Source organism: Calypte anna, chromosome 15 (assembly GCF_003957555.1).
Source record: "Calypte anna isolate BGI_N300 chromosome 15, bCalAnn1_v1.p, whole genome shotgun sequence".
Classification (NCBI taxonomy): Eukaryota; Metazoa; Chordata; class Aves; order Apodiformes; family Trochilidae; genus Calypte; species Calypte anna.
Genome location: NC_044261.1, coordinates 3149002 through 3166730, shown reverse-complemented (window position 1 = coordinate 3166730; position 17729 = coordinate 3149002). Strand labels below are relative to the sequence as shown.

The window sequence follows — 17729 nt, the reverse complement described above, 5'->3', positions numbered from 1 at the left end:
CACCCTCAGCCTCCTCACCTTCACCCTCAGCCTCCTCACGCCCTTACTTCTCACCCTCCTCACCTTCTCCCTCAGCCTCCTCACAACCTTCCTCCTCCCCCTCAGCCTCCTCACCTTCTCCCTCAGCCTCCTCACCCTCCTCCTCATCCCCTGACTCCTCACCCTCAGCCTCCTCACCTTCTCCCTCAGCCTCCTCACAACCTTCCTCCTCCCCGTCAGCCTCCTCACCTTCTCCCTCAGCCTCCTCATCACCGTCCTCTCCGCGCCGCTCTGCCCCCTGACTCCTCCCCCTCCTCACCCCCTTCCTCCTCACCCTCAGCTTCCTCAGCCCCTTCCTCCTCAGCCTTCTCAGCCTCCTCAGCCTCTTCCTGCTCATCACCGTCCTCTCCGCGCCGCTCTGCCCGCACCAGCAGCAGGGCCGTGCCCGCCTCACTCTCATTGTCCCCGTCCTCTGTGCCACCCTCGAAGAAGCGCAGCACGGCGCGCGCCTCCTCGCCGCCGCCGCGGTTCAGCAGCTCCTCGAAAGGCGCCGGATCGCTCAGCCCCAGGAGGGCGAGCACTCTGTCCCGCACCCACTGCAACCGCACATCGTCCAGACTCATGGCTACAATTCCCGGGGGCTTGACCGACGCCTCCCGGTGGTCACGGCAACGGTTCGGGGAGGAGCGACGGCCACGGTCCGCCCGCCTCAGGACACCACCGCCAGCCCAACGCCCGCCCCGCCCGCCCGCGTTCCCGCTGCTCGTGCGGTTACCTCAGCCCCGGCGGGAGGAGCGGGCAGCGCCTGAGGGACCCGGGGGACATAAGGGGAGGACGGTCCCCAGGTCAATCCCTGCCCCGGGCAGGGAAATGGGTACGAAAGGCTCCAAACAGCGCAAAGGAAGTTTTATTGGGAATAAAGTATGAAACAAGTGCAAAGTGTAACTTAATGGTGTTCTTACGGCACAGATGTTCAAACATTACGGGTGAGATCCCCGTTATCACACCGATACAAAAAAATTAATGTAAAATGACCCCTTTTTTTTCACCTATGCGGTACGAACTGAGTCACAGGCTCAGAGAGAAGTTAACTCAGGCTCAGAGAAAAGTTAACACTGTTTGTACGTCCTCACAGCCAAATAAAAACGTACGATTGCAATTCCCCGTGCAAAAGCTACTCCTAGGAGCCCAAACGCTGTAGGGGATCACACTATAAAAACAGAGCTCAAGGATAAAAATGTTGGTTCTTTTATTTGAGTCCTCACCCAGTCAGTGCAAGGCTTTTTCTGAGGCTTTTTACCCATCGAGGTCACTGCAAGTGAGGGGTTGGTTTCAGAGAACACATCTGAGAAAGCTCCTCACTGCTGGCAGAGAAGAGGGCTAAAACTTCAGTCTCCACTTTTAGTCCTGTCTTATTCTGCAACACTATAAAATAGTGGAGCTTCTGAAAGATTGAAGTAATTACTCTGGGCAGAACTCGGAATAAACAGTTAATATTTCTGGTGCATTTCTAATCCGGCCGAAAAAGAGCACGTTGCATTGCTATGTATAAATTTAAAATTCATAATCTTTCTGGAACAAATATTGAACCTACACAGCTTGTGTGGCATTGCTGAATTGTTCCTAAAGGACATGAGATGGTTGTATGTGATTAGTAAGGAATGCTTAATATGACAAAAAGTCTTTCAGGTAACTTAAAAGTAATCATCCAAGGAAATAAAACAGCCTCAAGGAAAAAAAAATGCCTACACTGGTTTTAGGACAAGCAGTAACGTGTTTTTTTTTTGGTTTTTTTTTAAGAATAAATTTAATTTACAACATTAGTTTATCAAGAACAATGTACATTTTATATCTATATATTTTACAAGATGCTCCAAATCTGCTATGTATTTCTATAGGAGGTATATATTACAGAATTATTTGGCTGCATTATAAGGCAATCAGTGAAGAACACTCCGTCCTGCAAGAAACCATTCATAGGTGAGATCCAATCACATGATTATTTGCAGACAATTCCAAACTTTTCTGCTGACAGCAACCAAACTATGCTGTATCGTCTTTATTAAAATGTAAAGAAATGTGCTTAAAAGAGAAAGGTGTAAACTTGTATCCTCCACCAGAGTAGAATTTGTTCTGAAATTCCACCCTGAAATGAGAAAAAACAACCAAAATCTGTGTATTAATCCCAAATGACTGGTGGTTAAGTGATGGAACTGTGCAAGACAAGAGGCTGAACAAAACCAATCCTCCCTAATGCATATAACTCTGTCTCAGGTTTATAAACTATATGTCTGCCTTTCCTTAAATAGTAAAATTAATCAGCTTTCAAGCTAAATATTCTCTGAATCCAGTCCAGCATGCAGAGCACGGGATATTAAGACTAAGAAAGGATTAAAATACTTGAGGGCTGGCAGCACCACTTTAGCAAAAGTTTTGCTCACTAATACAAATGTTCTGTTGAACCAAAATAATAAATAATAGTATAATAATAATAATAGTATAATAATAATAATAATAGTAATAATAATAGACTGAAGCTACTCAATGATATAACCAGACTGAAATTAAAAATACTTACCCACGTTACTCAAGTTCTATAGTATGAAAAGCTGCAATACTATAAATCAAATGTACTCACAGTTCACTAGCTGAATGTAGTAGAGGTTAATTTATTTCACAATATAATATTTGAATTTACTAAAAATATTCCAGAAGAATAATCACATTCAACTAAGAAACCACTTCTGTAATGGGATTAGATAAACCTAATAGAGTAGCATTAGGCTGTTTTACAGTTTTCTTTTTTAAGCATTTAATACTTTGAGATATTGACATATTTTGAGGCACTTGACAATATTTTGACAATACTGACAAGATTTTGACACAAAAATTCCTCTTAAACAAGTCAGTACATGCTGAAACGTATAAAGAAAAAACAAACTTACCAATGAAGTCGTATAGCATGGAGAAAAGCAGAAAGCCCCTCCATGACCAAAAGAATAAAAATGGTTAGCACAGCAAAAAAGGCCAGGACAGGGACTAGCAGTAAGACACCATATGTTGTATCCACACGAAGACCTACTCTCATCACCATCTGCCACAGAACTTCTGATAACTCTATTTAAAAAAATAAAATAAATAAAAAGTTTGCATAATTAACACGATTAAAAAGGGAATTTTCTTAAATTAAGAAAAATCTATCACAGTAGTATCACTTCAACAAGCCAGCCCCCCTCCTCTAGCAAGCATTAAAATAAAAACAGATAAAAAAACCAAGCAACAAAACCCACTCACGTGCATGAGCAAGACTTAAAGCCCAGAGTCGCAGATATGAAGCTGTATTAGAAATACATCCCAGGCAGTATTCAATGGTGTGAATTGCTTGATTCATAAAAACATCTGCAAAATTAAGCTAAAATATGAAAATACATTTGAATCCATTTAAACACAGTACAGAAAAAATTCATCTGCAAAGCTTACTAAGCATGGAAGAAAAAAATCCATTTTAGGGCAATACAGTGATTTCACATTAAGTAAAAAAAGATCTGCTATGTTTAAGATCCTTATTACAGAGACATCATCAAAAACATGCTATATTTTCTAGTTAGTTTCATCAATTAACTGTTGATAGGTTGAAATTAATACATTTTATGTTTTCTACAAGGAATATGATTTAATACTAAAAAACACTAAATAGCAAAACCAGTGATAGTTCTAATTGTCATTGTATTGATGTGGTAAGTTTACAACATCAATTTTTGCATCTTTAAAACCAGGACTAATTAGTAGCAACAATGGTAATAGAAAAATAACTGTATATATAACTGTATAACTGTATATAGGCACTCCTTGCTAACAAAGATTTCCAAGACTTCAACACCTACTTTGCATAGATCTATGCTGCATTTTATTTAAGCAAACAATATTTCTGTTTTCTATATGTGAGAAGCAAGAAGCTACTACCCCAGTGAAGCAAGTGCTACTCATTTTCTGCACACTGGGAAACTGAAGCCATTTTTTTGTCTTCCAATTCAGATGAAATCACTTCAGACTTCTAAAAATTCGGCCAAACTGAACTGCAGCAATAGCTGGGGACCAGGAATGCAGCTCATGTCTCCCAACCCCCACGAGCAATAATCCTCATCACAAGATGTAATTTGCAGACATAAAAGGCTTTTGTTTGGATGAAAAGCCAAGATAAATTAACAGGAAGCTGGCCAGTGGTCCTCTTGACTTAATTTTAGGATTCCATAAAACCATACAAAACCCATGATTTTTATTCCACTCTTCTATTTAAGAAAAAATATGTAAGATTAAAATAAAGCACTTTTCCTGTCTCCACTGTAGATAAGATCATAGGACTAGAAACACACTAAGAAACAGTGATACAATAGCAACAAATGAAAATAAGTAAACTGGATCCAGACATCTCCCTCTGATTTTCTTGAAATTTACAGGGACACAGCATTCAGATCTTCATCTTCCACCCCTACTTTGCTTCTAAGCACCTCCAAACCAGAGATTAAATAAAACCATTACCTCCTCTCCATCCCCCTCTCTCTGCCCACTGTCTGAATGACTGCTTCCTTCTTCCACATCATGAGCTCTCAGCAGAGAAAGTTCTTCTTCACTTTCTTTTCGAACCAGCTTGTAGCCCCTCTGCAAAATGGAAAAGTCTTTTTCAAGTGGACTGACTTGTGATTTTTTAAATTTATTTAAGTAGTCACAGGCAAAGACAAAAAGGGACCTAGAGGAGCAAAGCATTATTATGTATTACAGTAAAAAGCTTTCCAAGTTGAGTAGAAATATGTAGTAAGTGATACAACTGCAGCTGAATTCTTCTGTGCTGAAGAAATGTGGGAGTCTCTCTCCAGACTTACCCTGTACATTCTTCCTCGGCCTCCACTGTGCAACCAATATAAATAAAGTGGTTTACCAAAAAGCATTACAGGAACAGAAAGAAAAGCAATGCCAAGTAAAATCCTCTGTAGTGCAACCTGTTTAGGGGGAGAAAGAAAGAAAATTAAATTAGATCACCAAATCAAAAGCCAGGAAAAAAGCCATTTTCCTTTAAAGGCCCATATAAGAATAGGAAAAGTACTACTGGTTTCAGTGGGTATGCACCCCAAACTGAACATGAAGTATTTTACTTAATTATCCCTTTAACTGGGTTACAGACAGCCAGCACTTTCAAGGCTGGGTTCTAGATTAAGGCATTATTGATACCCAGTAAAATTATTTACAGAACATAGAAAAGCATCAAAATTACAATCTTATAACTCTAACCTTAATTTTAACCTAGAAGATTTAATCCTAGAAATAGATGGTTTTCACAGGTCACTACATAAAGTCTTACAACAACTTAAAGAGTTATTTCATCATAAGGTTTAATTTCTCCTAATTCTGATACATTCCTAGGGGAACACTCTGCCAGTCATGAAACACTGATGGTTAAGTGTTATCTGCATAGGGAAAACCAAGATTTTTGGAAGCTTCTGAGAACAGTTCTAACCTGTCCAGTGTAGAAGTCATCTGTTTCACCACCAGGAACCAGGAACATGTTAATAAAGTGAATCAGAATACTAGGAGCAGATGTAGAGTCCTCTGCAGAGTATGATAACCATTTGAAGAAGATCAAAAACACCAGGTAGCCAAAGATGCACATCATGAATAAAAGTTCAGGAAGAAAAACCAAAAAAATATTATAATTCTTCTTGAAATGCCTGAAAGGTAATAAGCAGGAAAAAACAAAAAATGAGTTTTACAATAAAAGGTCAAGGTAAATAAATAATACAGCCTAAACAGGACTCCAGTAAAACAGAGCAGTGCCCAACACTTCTGAGCAACAAGACTGAAACCAAAATTCAGAAACCTGGTTTCTTCTTATTAAATGAAATTTTAATCAGGTATTTCAGTGGAAAGCAAGGTCATAAGAGACACATATCTCTACTTAGCAACAAGTGAAGTTAAATTTGTATTAATCATGGTCTTCCAACTTCTGGCATAAAACTGATCCATCACTTCATGTAACTGAAGGAAAACCTCTCTGTTACTGGTTTTTTTAAGACCAGTTTTCACAGATTCTATTATTGTTTCTAAAAAGTTGTTCCAGTTTTCCTTAACAGATTAACTGTTATAATTCAAGAGCTGGCAATGTTAATATTAACTTATTATACTTACAAGTGGTTAAATACCCCCAGTAGAACTCCAAATGTCATGTGAGTTACTCCAAAAATCACAGACATTTTCATTTTGAAAGAATTTAAAAAACTGAGACGGTTGCTTGCCAAATTCCAGATCTGGAGGAGAAAAGACAAAACCAGGATTAAAGACCAGTGAATAAAAAAACCCAAACAGAATCCTCTGATGGAAACTTGAGTTGTGTGAAAAGTTAAATCTCTCTTTGACTCATTAGGGGAAAAGCTCTTTTTGAATGGAGAATGCAAGCAGAAATGTATTTTTACCATAGCATGATTTCTCTTCCTGACATACACACCAAAATCTAATTAACAAATGGCTGTTAATCAAAAATTAGTAATTTAAAAGAATAAAACTGACCGGGTCGATTCCAAAGGGATAAGCTCCCTTGTATACACCAGTAATATTTGGATCCAGTGTTAAAAACTGATGAGACTTCAGATCCTCAAAACTGCAGAAGAAAGAAGAACACAATCAGATTTGACATTGTCTAAACACAGTGACAATATTCACTTTCAGTCCTGCAAGTCACTCCCAATTTCCTTTTTATGATGGACTTGGCTCACCCACTGTCAGACTTTAACAGAGGCACAAAAGGATTTCTGTGCATAAAGGACCTGGCAAATAAAAACAACAGAGAACAAAAAATACAGAAACTCAAAATCTGAACTTAATTCACACTAATTATCTCTGAAAGTTTCTGGTTATTATTTCTCATTACTCTACAATGGAAAATTTAATTTTAAAAGCTCCCAATTTATATAAATTCACTAACAAACACCCACAGAATAACTGATACCTTTTTTCCCCTTTTGCTTTTGGATGAGTTTCCACTCTTAACTTCACAGTTTTTACTTAACACAGCACTCACAACCTGTTCACAGCCAAAGTCAGTGGTTTTCTACCTCTTTCAGCCCCTTCCTATTTTTGAGGCAAAATTAAATTCAAGTTGTGAACATTTAAACAAAAAAGGGCCATGACACCTCCAAACAATTAGGTTTTTCCACTTTGTGAAAAAGCAGGTCAGACAATTCACATAACCTTTTTTTTTTTTTTTTACTATTAAGAAAAGCTGTGCAAAGATTGTGTGGATTTCCCAATTTAAGATAGAAAGCAATTAGATTTTTGTTTTAAATAACTATTGCTGCTTTTAAGTGTAGATGTATCACTTAGCCCTTAGCACAGTAGCACTTCCTACCTTAACAACTAGATTTTGCTTTATTTCACTACATTTACTTACTACTCTCAATAAAAAAATGGTTAAAATGGGTGAGAAAAAAGGGTTAAACTGTTGCAGAAAGCATATTTTTGTCATCACAGTGTAACAAACAGAGACATGCTACTCACCTCCAAATATTCTGTTCAAACATTGCTGAAACATTCCATCCAGAACCAAATATATTTAATGACTTTGAAAAACAGTCATTATAGATCAATCCAGTGTACACAGAAAACAGACCCATTAATAAAATAACATATCTGCCTTCAAACAACATTTTCATTATCTGTAAGTATTGGAAAGGAGAAAAAAAGAGACCATCAACTGCTGTGTGGGCAACTGTTATATACACATTTTTAAAAGAAACACATTTTTAGTCATACAAAGACTTCTAAAAACTAAAAATTCTTTTGAACAGTCTTTAAGGAACATGAATAAACCTACAACCAACCAAGACATAGCACAGAATTTTGCTGTAAGCATGAGAATATGCAATTTGCAAGCAGCAGTCACCAGCTGGGTACAATTCACCTCCCTGCACTCACCATTTTGTGCCAAGTGATTTATCTGCAAAGGGTTATAAGCACCAGGAAACAGAGCAAGAACATTCTGAAAGATAACTGTGGTTTAAACTGAGTGCAGAGATTTGGAGTCCCCATGCAAGCTCCAGGACATAAACTGACACCTTTCTCACTGCCTTTGTTACACTACTGAATAGTCTTTGTAAGCTGGATTTCCTCTCCACGACTGGTGTTCAAGAAGTTAAGTCATTTCTTAATTAAATATAATTCTAATGAGTTATGCAGGTGATCCTGCATTCCAACCCTCTATCATTAAAAAAAAAAAGAGTTAAAATTAAGTTGAATAAATTCCAAACTACTTTTCAGAAACAATAAAAGGAGATGGGATTTGAAAAAAACATTTTCTCCTCATGTTACTCACTTTAACCACATTTTCTAAGTAGCCCTGGCAGAAGGAATGAGAAGCCCAACAGTTTCAATTAATTTCTGTCACTCTTTCATTCCAACTTGATTATTTCTGCCACTTCAATGCCATTTGAAAAAAAACCCAATACACATGCAAAAAATTATACTTCTCAGGAATATAGTAGCCATTCAACCAAAGTTATCTTGCTGGATGGTTAATTATCTGTAATTCCTTTTACCTCATCTTCTGATCTTCGTAATCTAGGGTGGTTTTCATAAAGTATTGTCAGGAGTGCAAATAAGAACATCAGCAGACCATGCCCCAGGTCACCAAACATCACAGCAAACAAGAAGGGAAAAGTGATGATGGTGAAGAGAGCTGAAAATGACAACAAAACAGATTTCAGCCACACAGCTCAACAGGTGACATTGCCACCTGAATGATGCCAAAGCAATTCAACTACTTTCACCTCTCAAACAATTTTCAGCTCTATGTTTGAAAGCTATTTCACCCCCTGCTAACAGACCTTTCCCACACACTCTAAATTTAACTCAGTTTAAAGCTTGCTTGTGAATAACCCTCAGTAACGACAACTCCATAGCTGAGCATTAGGATAATAATACAAGCTCAGACAAAGAAAATTTAAAAACAGTTCTTTCTTCCTGGCTATTTTGGATCTGTTCTGTAATGTACATTCTCCTGTAGAGCACAATATAGATGCAAAAATACCTGAGGACACTAAACTAACTGGGCTATAAAACAAGCTGGATTTTCTTCAAGCGAGGAGCTCCACGCAATGAGCTCAATAGCCATGACCAAAGTTTCCTTTTCCCCCCTAAATATCAAGGTATTTAAGCACACCACAAGGCAGGCAGTAACAACAGCACAGTTCAGATTCCATAAGAACCAACCTGGATTAACTTCCCCATAGCTTCCAACTCCATAAGCATCAACGATGTTTTGGAACCCTGAGGTGAATTTATTGGTACGTATCAGAGTTGGAGGAGGTTGTGTTGTTGGGATGGTATTCATGAATGAAGAAATTGTAGCTCCACTCTTCCTCTAATTGCAGGCAGAAAGAAGACACATTCATATAAAAACTCAAGTGATACTCAATCTAATCAAAGTGACAACATTCTATTTATTAGCAGTTTCATTGATCCCGAAATATTAAATAGATTAAGCCCCAAGTTCAACACTTATCCCTTGGTGCCTTCTTAAAAAAAAAACAAAGTACATTGATCTGATCCTCTGAAAACACTGATTATCTACAGTTCTAAACCTTGTTTTACATGAAATACCAAACAAGAATCAGTCAATACTATAAAACAAGCTTTTTACTAAAAGTTCCCTTTTGTCAAACAAAAAGATGGAGCTCCGCTCATCTAGTACAAGGGAATTCACACCTTCTACTTGACTGCAGACAGCACTGTGAGGCCAGACTTAAGCCCAGAAAACTGTTCTTTTTCAATTAAAAAAACCAAAAAAAACTAAAAAAACCCACACAAACCATTACACACATACACAAAAAACAACCACCACCCAGTCCCAACGCAGCACTACGTAAAGGCTCTGCTAGGGAAGAAAGAAATTATTTTATGAGTTCATAGAGACCCAGGCAGGTCTTTGCCTACTTTTAGCCTATTTTAAATAATTATTTTCTTTCCTTATCTGTCTCATCAGTTGAAGACAAAGATTTTAACATCAGTGAGCACTCAGCTGACTTACTGAACCTTCCTCCAAGGCATGGCGTAAATTCTGCATATCAGCCACTGGACACCAAACCTCAGCGATTAAACATTTATTTGTGACATCAAAACTGCACAGGTTGAGTACATGATAAATGGCTTTCATCTTCTTCACTTGGATAACCCATGTATAGATGGATTCAGATGCTTTACACAAGATTTGGTGTAAGTAATCCTCAGTTTTATGCAGCACCTTTGTCCAAGAAAAAAAAACATTTAATTGAAGATGTAACAGTGGTTATGTTAACCACTAAGAGCACCCACTGTTTGTGTATTTAATATCATATCAACAACATTCATGTATTTAATGCTGTGGTTAGTCAAATGAAAGTCCTACAGTGCAGTAACTGAGAATAAAAGAAATAAAGAATAAAATAAATAAAGAGAATACTTTTATTTACTCACAATATGAAGATCCTGAATACGAACATTTAGTCCTTCAACAACTGCCTGGCGCTCCTCCAGGGTGCTTGGATAGGGATAAACATGACAGTGATAGCTGCAGAAACACACAAGTTTGTGGTAAATAACCAAACTAAAACAGAACAAATGACCTAACCCCATGCCCTAATCAAATCTGCAACACACCAATTAATAACCATGGAGGAGATGGAGATGAGAGACTCAGCATTCTGCCTGTACTAAGGACTGTAGATAAAATGAGTCACACATCTATTTGTATATTGCATAACTATAAAGATAGATGCAGTGCAGGGAGAGGAATAAATTTCACTTCAAAAGCCCTGCCTAAAAATCAGTGTTTACAAGGAAAGGGAGAAGGGAGAAAACTAACAAGAAAATAACTCAAGTATAAAAAACAATTATATATTAGCTTACTTCTTACCAATCACAAATCTTCTTAACTTTCTGGCCAATTTGTTCACCCCAATAGGACACTAAAAAAACAAACCATTTTGTGGTTTCACCCTAAAAGAAACAAAAAAATTAAGTTTATGAAGTTTGTTTTTAACCAACAACTCACTGCTATATAATTATAGAGAAAAGTAATAGTTTTAATAATTAGAAAACACTGTTTTAGCAGCATTAACCTTCCATCATTTTAGTAAAGATCAAAAAATAAAATTTAAGTGTGCTGGTATCTCACCTTCTTTTGTATATTAGAGGAAAAAAGAAAAAAAAGTTTTGATGGAGAATAGTAGATACACTTTACCACCTCAGAATTATTACTAACAAAAAAAATATTAAAAATGTAAATGTTACAAATTAGAATCAAAGGATTTAGAAGTGACAGATTAGGCAGCCATAACTGCTGATTTACAAGAATTTTATAAAGAAAAGAGGGTCACAGAAAACCAACTCCAGGCTTTTTTTTCCTTAGCTACTGAATCAACAAATAAAATGACTATTAAAATGTAGTGCACAGTACAGACCTAGTTAATAAATATCCAAGCAGCCATTTATCCCATATATTTTGGTCAGGGCAGACAATCATACAGCTGCTCCTATTCCACAATGAAGTTCTGCTCTCATCAAGCTGAGTCATGATAAATTAATTGTCATTCCTGTATTTATGGTGGAATCAAGACCTCTAACTTACAAGTTCCAATACTTTAAAACAGTTTTTCCTCCAAGGGCACTGGGAAATCATTTACATCACTGCAAGCAGACATAAGCAGCAATTCTTCCAAGTCTTTATGAAAAAGTGCAAACAAAAGAAATTGGTATTTACAATGTTTACTCACTGTATCTGGATCTTCCAGACATTCATCCAGCTCTGCATATGTAAGAAAAGTGAAGCCTTTGCAGGCTCTCCACAGCATTTTCTCAAATGCTTCAACTTTTGCTATGTGAACTAACCCAGATATGAACCTGTAGAAAAAGAAAAATTTGAAAAATAAGCTACAATCCCCACAAAAATTAAAAACTTGGAGTACATCATCAGTCAGGACCACACAGTCATGATAACTGAGCATCTGCCACCTCTAGAGAAGGAGGCAGCACCCTGAAGAGGAAGTGAATGGTATATAAAAGAGAGACACAATTTCTGTTGGAAAGCAAACAGACTGTAGGCCTGAGCACACAACTAGAATTGTATTTGACATTCCTTCTGTGAGAGTGAAGTTCTTAACTTTTCCTTGGTAAGACACCCTCTAGTAATGGCTGCAGGGAGCAGTATTGATGCATCATCTTAAAGGCAAGAGGGCAACACCATTATTAATGTTACACTTACAACTGACAGGTGATTAAAATGCTTTGTGCTTATCCTAGGAAAACAGAGTTTGAACAGTAGGAGAAAGAACCTTTTTAGAGCATTTAGAGATTTTCCTTAATACACACATTTGCTTTGAGGGAAGTTTTGTGACAATTTTTTTTGCTACTCTCCTCTCGAAATAACCCAGTTCTGTTACAAAGGCACATTTGGGGCAGACTCCTATCCTGCCTAAAACTGTTTTGTCCATCTGAAATCACCATACCCCACATTTTAAGAAAACAGCCCATTATTTACAGCAGCTCAGTGACAACCTGCCATGTGTGGCTTGACCCATACCTACCCCAGCTTGGCACCCAGTCTGTGCATACAGTTGTAATCCGCTAATGGCTCATTTTCCACAGTAGGAAATTCTTCATAATTTGCATACAAACTGGATTCATACTAGCAAATAAAAGGAAGATCATTCACAGCTTTCAGGGAAAAAAAGTGTTCTGATTCATTTATTATTATAAAGAAAAGCTAAGTAAGCAAATCATTTCAATAAAAATGTAAAACTCTTTTCCTGTGTTCAATCCAGACAAGAGAAAGACCTTGGGATCTCAAGGGCACTGCTCTTAATGACAGTCAGTGGTGCAAAAGTTCCCTGGTGCACTTCAAAGCACAGTTTAAGCACCAAAATAACACACACACACACCTTCATTTTCAGCTGGCACAAGCAGTGGCACTCAAACTCTCCAACAGAGAAATCACAAAGCCTGTTGAAGTTGAGGGCTGCATTTTGCTGCAGGAACACACCAGGCTGCCAGGTCTCTGGGTGCTAAGCTCAAACAGCTCTCACTGAACAGCACCCAGAGCTGTAAAACCCAACACCAAGCCATGCACCTCACCAGAACTGCTCCCACCTGACACACAGCCCTGGCCAAACACCACAAGCAGTACCTCAGCTGTTCTCCTGACAAAACTCTGTGTGACCTCCAGCATGCACATGTATTCTGTCAGTTCAAGCAGGTTTTTCCTCAGCTTTTCTTTGTTTTTAGTGATTTCCCTCAATTCTGTCTCCAGCTTCTGCAACTGTTCCTAAAATGTGGAGGGAAAAAAATGACACAGGATCAATTATATTCTCTTGGAAATCCAGGGAGAATGAATTTTGAGCACATGGTAATTTGCTGCAATGATGGCAGTTTCCCAATTTCTTAATTAACTTAAGCTTCATAAGTTTTACTCCTAGTCTGATAAAGATAGCTTGGTATGGAGAACAGTTGATCCTTCCCTGGCACCTGTTAAGTCTGCTGTTCTGACCCTTTTTTTGTGTCCAAGATAAGTAATGCAGACTTGGAATTAGAATTTCAGGTGGTACAGGGCATGACATTTATTCTGTTAACAGAACTACAGCAAACCAGAATGTCTTTCAAAATCATGTCCACCTTTTACAAGTTTCTTCTTCTAACTCAATACCAGAAGAAGAAAGTTCCAAAGCAATAAATGAGGCTGAAAAACTGGATCTACAGATAACAGTTTGTCTGGAACAGTGCAATATGCCAAATCCATCACTCTAAAATAGATAACTGCAAACCCCATGTTAGCTGAGTTGTCTTTCTCAGGAATTTGGTGTTAATATCACATGCTCACTGCCAGGCTTTGAAGTTAAGCTCCCAAAAAAAGCAATGAACAAAACCAAAAGCAAACACTTCTGCTCCCTGTGACACATCCCTGTAATTTAAGTCATAAGTAATAAGATAGCCAGTTATTAAGTCTGAAATAAAGTTCCAAGACCCACTTTTGGGATCTGCTGTGGAAAAGTTACCTGAATTTCCAAAGTGTGTTTCATTAAGGGGGCAGGAGGAGCAACATCCTCTTCAGGAAGTGGAATATCTGCCTTTTTAATTTCTTGTACTAAATATCCTGGAGTGAGAAGAAAAACAGCATCAGGAAGGAAACAGCACTGCCTTACACTTCTTAGAATGCTGCAGAGTTGACCTTCAGCTGTTACTGATGGTGCTGACCATCAATGGCATTGCAGCATGAAGCCCTAGTTATTTTATTCATTTATTTTAGCAACAATACACACACCTCAGCCTTCACAGAGAATACAAGGACAGGGTAAAGACTTGTCCCTCCAGGTAAAAAAATAACTAAGGGCTTATGGAGTACCAGGAATAAAACACAGAGAATATTTGTGTCTTAGAAGTCTGCAGTGGTGAGCTATCTTCAGAGTCCTCTGACTGAAACTTTCCAACCACAAGAACTTATTTAGAAGCTTTTAACACTTGAGTGTCTCTTCGGTGCTGCAACCTATCACATTAACACCATTTGCCAAAAAGTGACATTCTGCTCACTGACCCAGGTTTGGAATAAAAAGTGTTCAAACAAAACAGCTTGAGCAACCTTGACAAATGCAATTTGTGCTGAGCAGGGAGCTCACCAAAATAGCTCCTGGGATGGTCTGGCATGACCAGCACATGCCTCTGGTGAGAGATTCCAATGAAAAAGAGCCCTTCAACAGTAACTTCCCCTCAGGATACACTGAGGAGATCTGCATCTTGGTTGTAATGCTCTACACATCCTCTTCTCTATTCATTAGCTACCATTTGCATTTAATTATTGATCATTTGAGATATTTTTTAGGGTGCTTGGAAGTTCAGCAGGACTGAGCTACGTAACATGGAAAAGAATTTCTCTTATAGTGAAGGAAATGTCCATAAAGCTTCCATTTTCCTAGCAGAGTTTTAAAGCAGTCAATACTGAAATGGACCCAACTATTTATCAGCCACACACCAGCAACCCTCCTTTCACCTCTGAGCTTAAAAAAATTCCAACCTCTATTTGGCTCATACATGGTTGTTCTGTAGGTAAATTTTACAGCTTCCAAAACAGAGAATCTGAGGTCAGTTAAAACCCTGGAACAGGTTACCCAGGGAGGCTGTGGAGCTTCTGTACTCAAAATCCCACTGCACACAGTCCTGGACAACCTGTGCCAGCAGCCCATGCTGAGTTGGGAGCTCATGAGGTGGTATCACAGGATCCCTTCCCACTTAAATGACACTGTGATACCCTCAGAACTGCTGCAGCATATCAACACAAATTAAGGAATATATTTGAATGTTCTGACCCAATTCAGTGCTACAGTCAAGTCACCTCCAGCTCCAAAATCTATATAAACACCCTACACAAGTGTATGTATACTTATTTTTCATATACATGAACATTTTCTAAGATTCTACAGCAGTCAGATTACACAGGACTGGGCAGATGAAAAAAACTTGTACTGAAACCTTCACTGTGGTTCCACTCTTGGAATGCAAACTTTTAATGTCACAGATGAGAAAGGGCAGACATGAAAGCAAAGCTCACCAAGTATTCTTTCCATTTCTTCACACTTTTTTACTTCATTCACAAATTTTCTCTGAAATACACTTACATTTGGGTTAAGCTGAAGAAGAAGAACAAAATGCTCATTAGGTACTTATGGCAGCAACCAGCCCTAAAAAAAACACTGCTATTTCCATGACTTCATGCTGACAATTTTGCATGTATTTTACATGCTCTCTCTCAACAAAGTGCTTTTCAGCTAAGGTATAAAAACTCAAAAGGATTAATAACTCTTCAAACAGCAACACTGCTTTTACTAAAGTAGAATTATCAATGATTTTTGCTAGTTGCACTCAACAAAATAACTGGATTCACTGGAGAAACCATTCCTACTCTGATTTCTATAGTTTTGAAATACTGCTAAATGACTTCAAATTGACAAACCTTCTACAGGCAAACTGTTGTCATGGGTTTCCACAGGATCTATTTGAAATGTTAAGTTCTGAATGAGTCTTTTTACATACATCCCCATGTTACAAGTGTGCATTGTCTCTGACTACTTATTCAGCTTATAAATCAGCCCCACTAATACATTATTTCTGGAATGAATGGTGTGGCAAATACGTGGAATTCCATCAAGATGTCAAACACAACAGCCATGTAATGATTCTTACAGATCTCCCTCCTCCTACCTGCCATATTTACCAACCAGCTGCTAATTTAAGTTCTCCCAGCTTTCTTTGCAAAGGTTTTGCAACCTACGTTTCTGAAAGATGTTTGATAGAAATTTCCAAGTCTAAGTCAGCAATAAAAGATGATATGGTTATGATGAGACAACACAGAAACAAGGTTAATTATTACCCAACCCAATTTTATGTTAGTCGGGCATGTAATTTCCTCCAAGATGAATTGCTCCTCCAGGAACAGACACGCTGGACAAACCAGCAGCCTGCAATGCTGAAGACATGAACCTACAGAGCAGCTAAGATGTTCCCATCCATCTGTCAAGGGGGGGTGGACATGTCTGTTAGCTGTGAACACACACACACTGCACCTGGAGCCTGTGTGGCTTTAGGTGGGTAACGGGCTCTCCCATGGGGTCCTACTGCAACAAACCCCCAGGTCTGAAATATTCCTGTGAGAGAGGCAGGACACAGTCACCCCCAAAACACCCTCCCGGCGTCTCGGGGAGGCTGAGGCTCTCTCAGGCCTTTCCACCCCGCAATTTGGCGATTCAGTTCATTACCCAACACCCGCAGGTGCCACTCAGGGAACGAAGGCAGGGAAGTGTTTTGGAGTCACGGGAATTAAACCTTCCCCATCCCCACAGCTCTGCCCGCTTCGCCCTTCCCACCCGGGGGGTTGGGGGGGTCCTTTTTCCCCTTCCTTGGTTCTCTCAGAACACCCCACCGGGCTCCGGGACCCCGCCGCCGCTACTCACGTCTCGGAACTCGGCCAGGCCACGCTCGCCCACCTCGCTGAGGCACTCGTAGGCCGAACCGCTCTGCAGGAAGAGCTGCGCCAGGCACATCGGTTCGCTGCGGAACAGCGAGCCCATGGCGGGCGGCGGGGAACGGAGGGGCGCGGAGGGGAGCGGAGGGGTTCAACGGGGCTCAAGGAGGGGGTGGGCGCCCGGGCAGCGCGGCCACACGTCCGGCACCAGCCCGCGGTTCAGCGGCCATGGCGGAGCGGCCCGGCCCGGCCGGGAGGAGGACGGGAGGGGGGGGGCGGCTGCTTCCGGGGGCGGGGCCCGGCCCGGTCCGGCCCAACCGGCGGAGAGAGCGGAACGGAGCGGGGCGGAGGGACGGGAGGGACGGGGTGGCCGCTGCAGAGGATGGGTGGAGGGGTAGCCCCCGGTTTTCAGCACGTTTAAGGGGGGTTTTCGGTGGGTTGCCTAAAAAAAGGGCGGAAAACCCAGTGAAGTTCTGGGAGTTCACCTATACTGTGGTGAATTGGAGAATATTCATTGTAAAAGAGAATTAAAAGTCAGTGGATGAAGAACATCTGAAGCGTTATTACTCTTTAGAAGGGTGAATAAGCTCTCCACTGCTCGAAAAAAGGGTGGGCAGGCTGGTTGGCTGTGGAAAGGGACTGCTACCCTGACCCAATCCACCCCGAGAGCAGAACCAGCTGGACAGGATAAAGGTTCATCCATGGGGACACCCCAAGGGTCTAT

The 17729-nt window shown here is 39.8% G+C and overlaps 2 protein-coding genes across 5 annotated transcripts in view; both read right to left on the bottom strand.

Annotated features, from left to right (window-relative positions):
* The window catches only part of DNAH10 (dynein axonemal heavy chain 10), a 53510-nt gene extending 52908 nt beyond the window's left edge, over positions 1–602 (bottom strand). The window contains exons 1-2 of the mRNA XM_030460689.1: positions 380–602; positions 299–301 (exon numbers count right to left, since the gene is read on the bottom strand). Coding sequence (XP_030316549.1) covers positions 299–301; positions 380–602 — 226 coding nt within the window. The remainder of the gene's footprint in view (positions 1–298; positions 302–379) is intronic.
* A 262-nt stretch (positions 603–864) lies between these two features.
* On the bottom strand, positions 865–17296 carry ATP6V0A2 (ATPase H+ transporting V0 subunit a2). Of its 4 annotated transcripts, none has more exons than XM_030460488.1 (20): positions 16995–17296; positions 15596–15674; positions 14049–14146; positions 13184–13321; positions 12585–12685; positions 11775–11901; positions 10916–10998; positions 10477–10570; positions 10052–10264; positions 9235–9385; positions 8562–8701; positions 7525–7682; positions 6538–6628; positions 6160–6278; positions 5492–5702; positions 4860–4976; positions 4519–4638; positions 3274–3391; positions 2925–3096; positions 865–2125 (listed from the first exon to the last, which is right to left on the bottom strand). In XM_030460488.1, exons 1-20 carry the CDS (start codon positions 17109–17111, stop codon positions 2023–2025), a joined length of 2550 nt encoding a protein of 849 aa, XP_030316348.1. In that variant the 5' UTR covers positions 17112–17296; the 3' UTR covers positions 865–2022. The 4 variants fall into 4 exon arrangements, with proteins under 4 accessions (XP_030316348.1, XP_030316349.1, XP_030316351.1 ...); XM_030460489.1 differs by having other exon boundaries at positions 10160–10264; positions 16995–17276; XM_030460491.1 differs by lacking the exon at positions 4860–4976 and having other exon boundaries at positions 16995–17276.
* Positions 17297–17729: the final 433 nt, after the last annotated feature.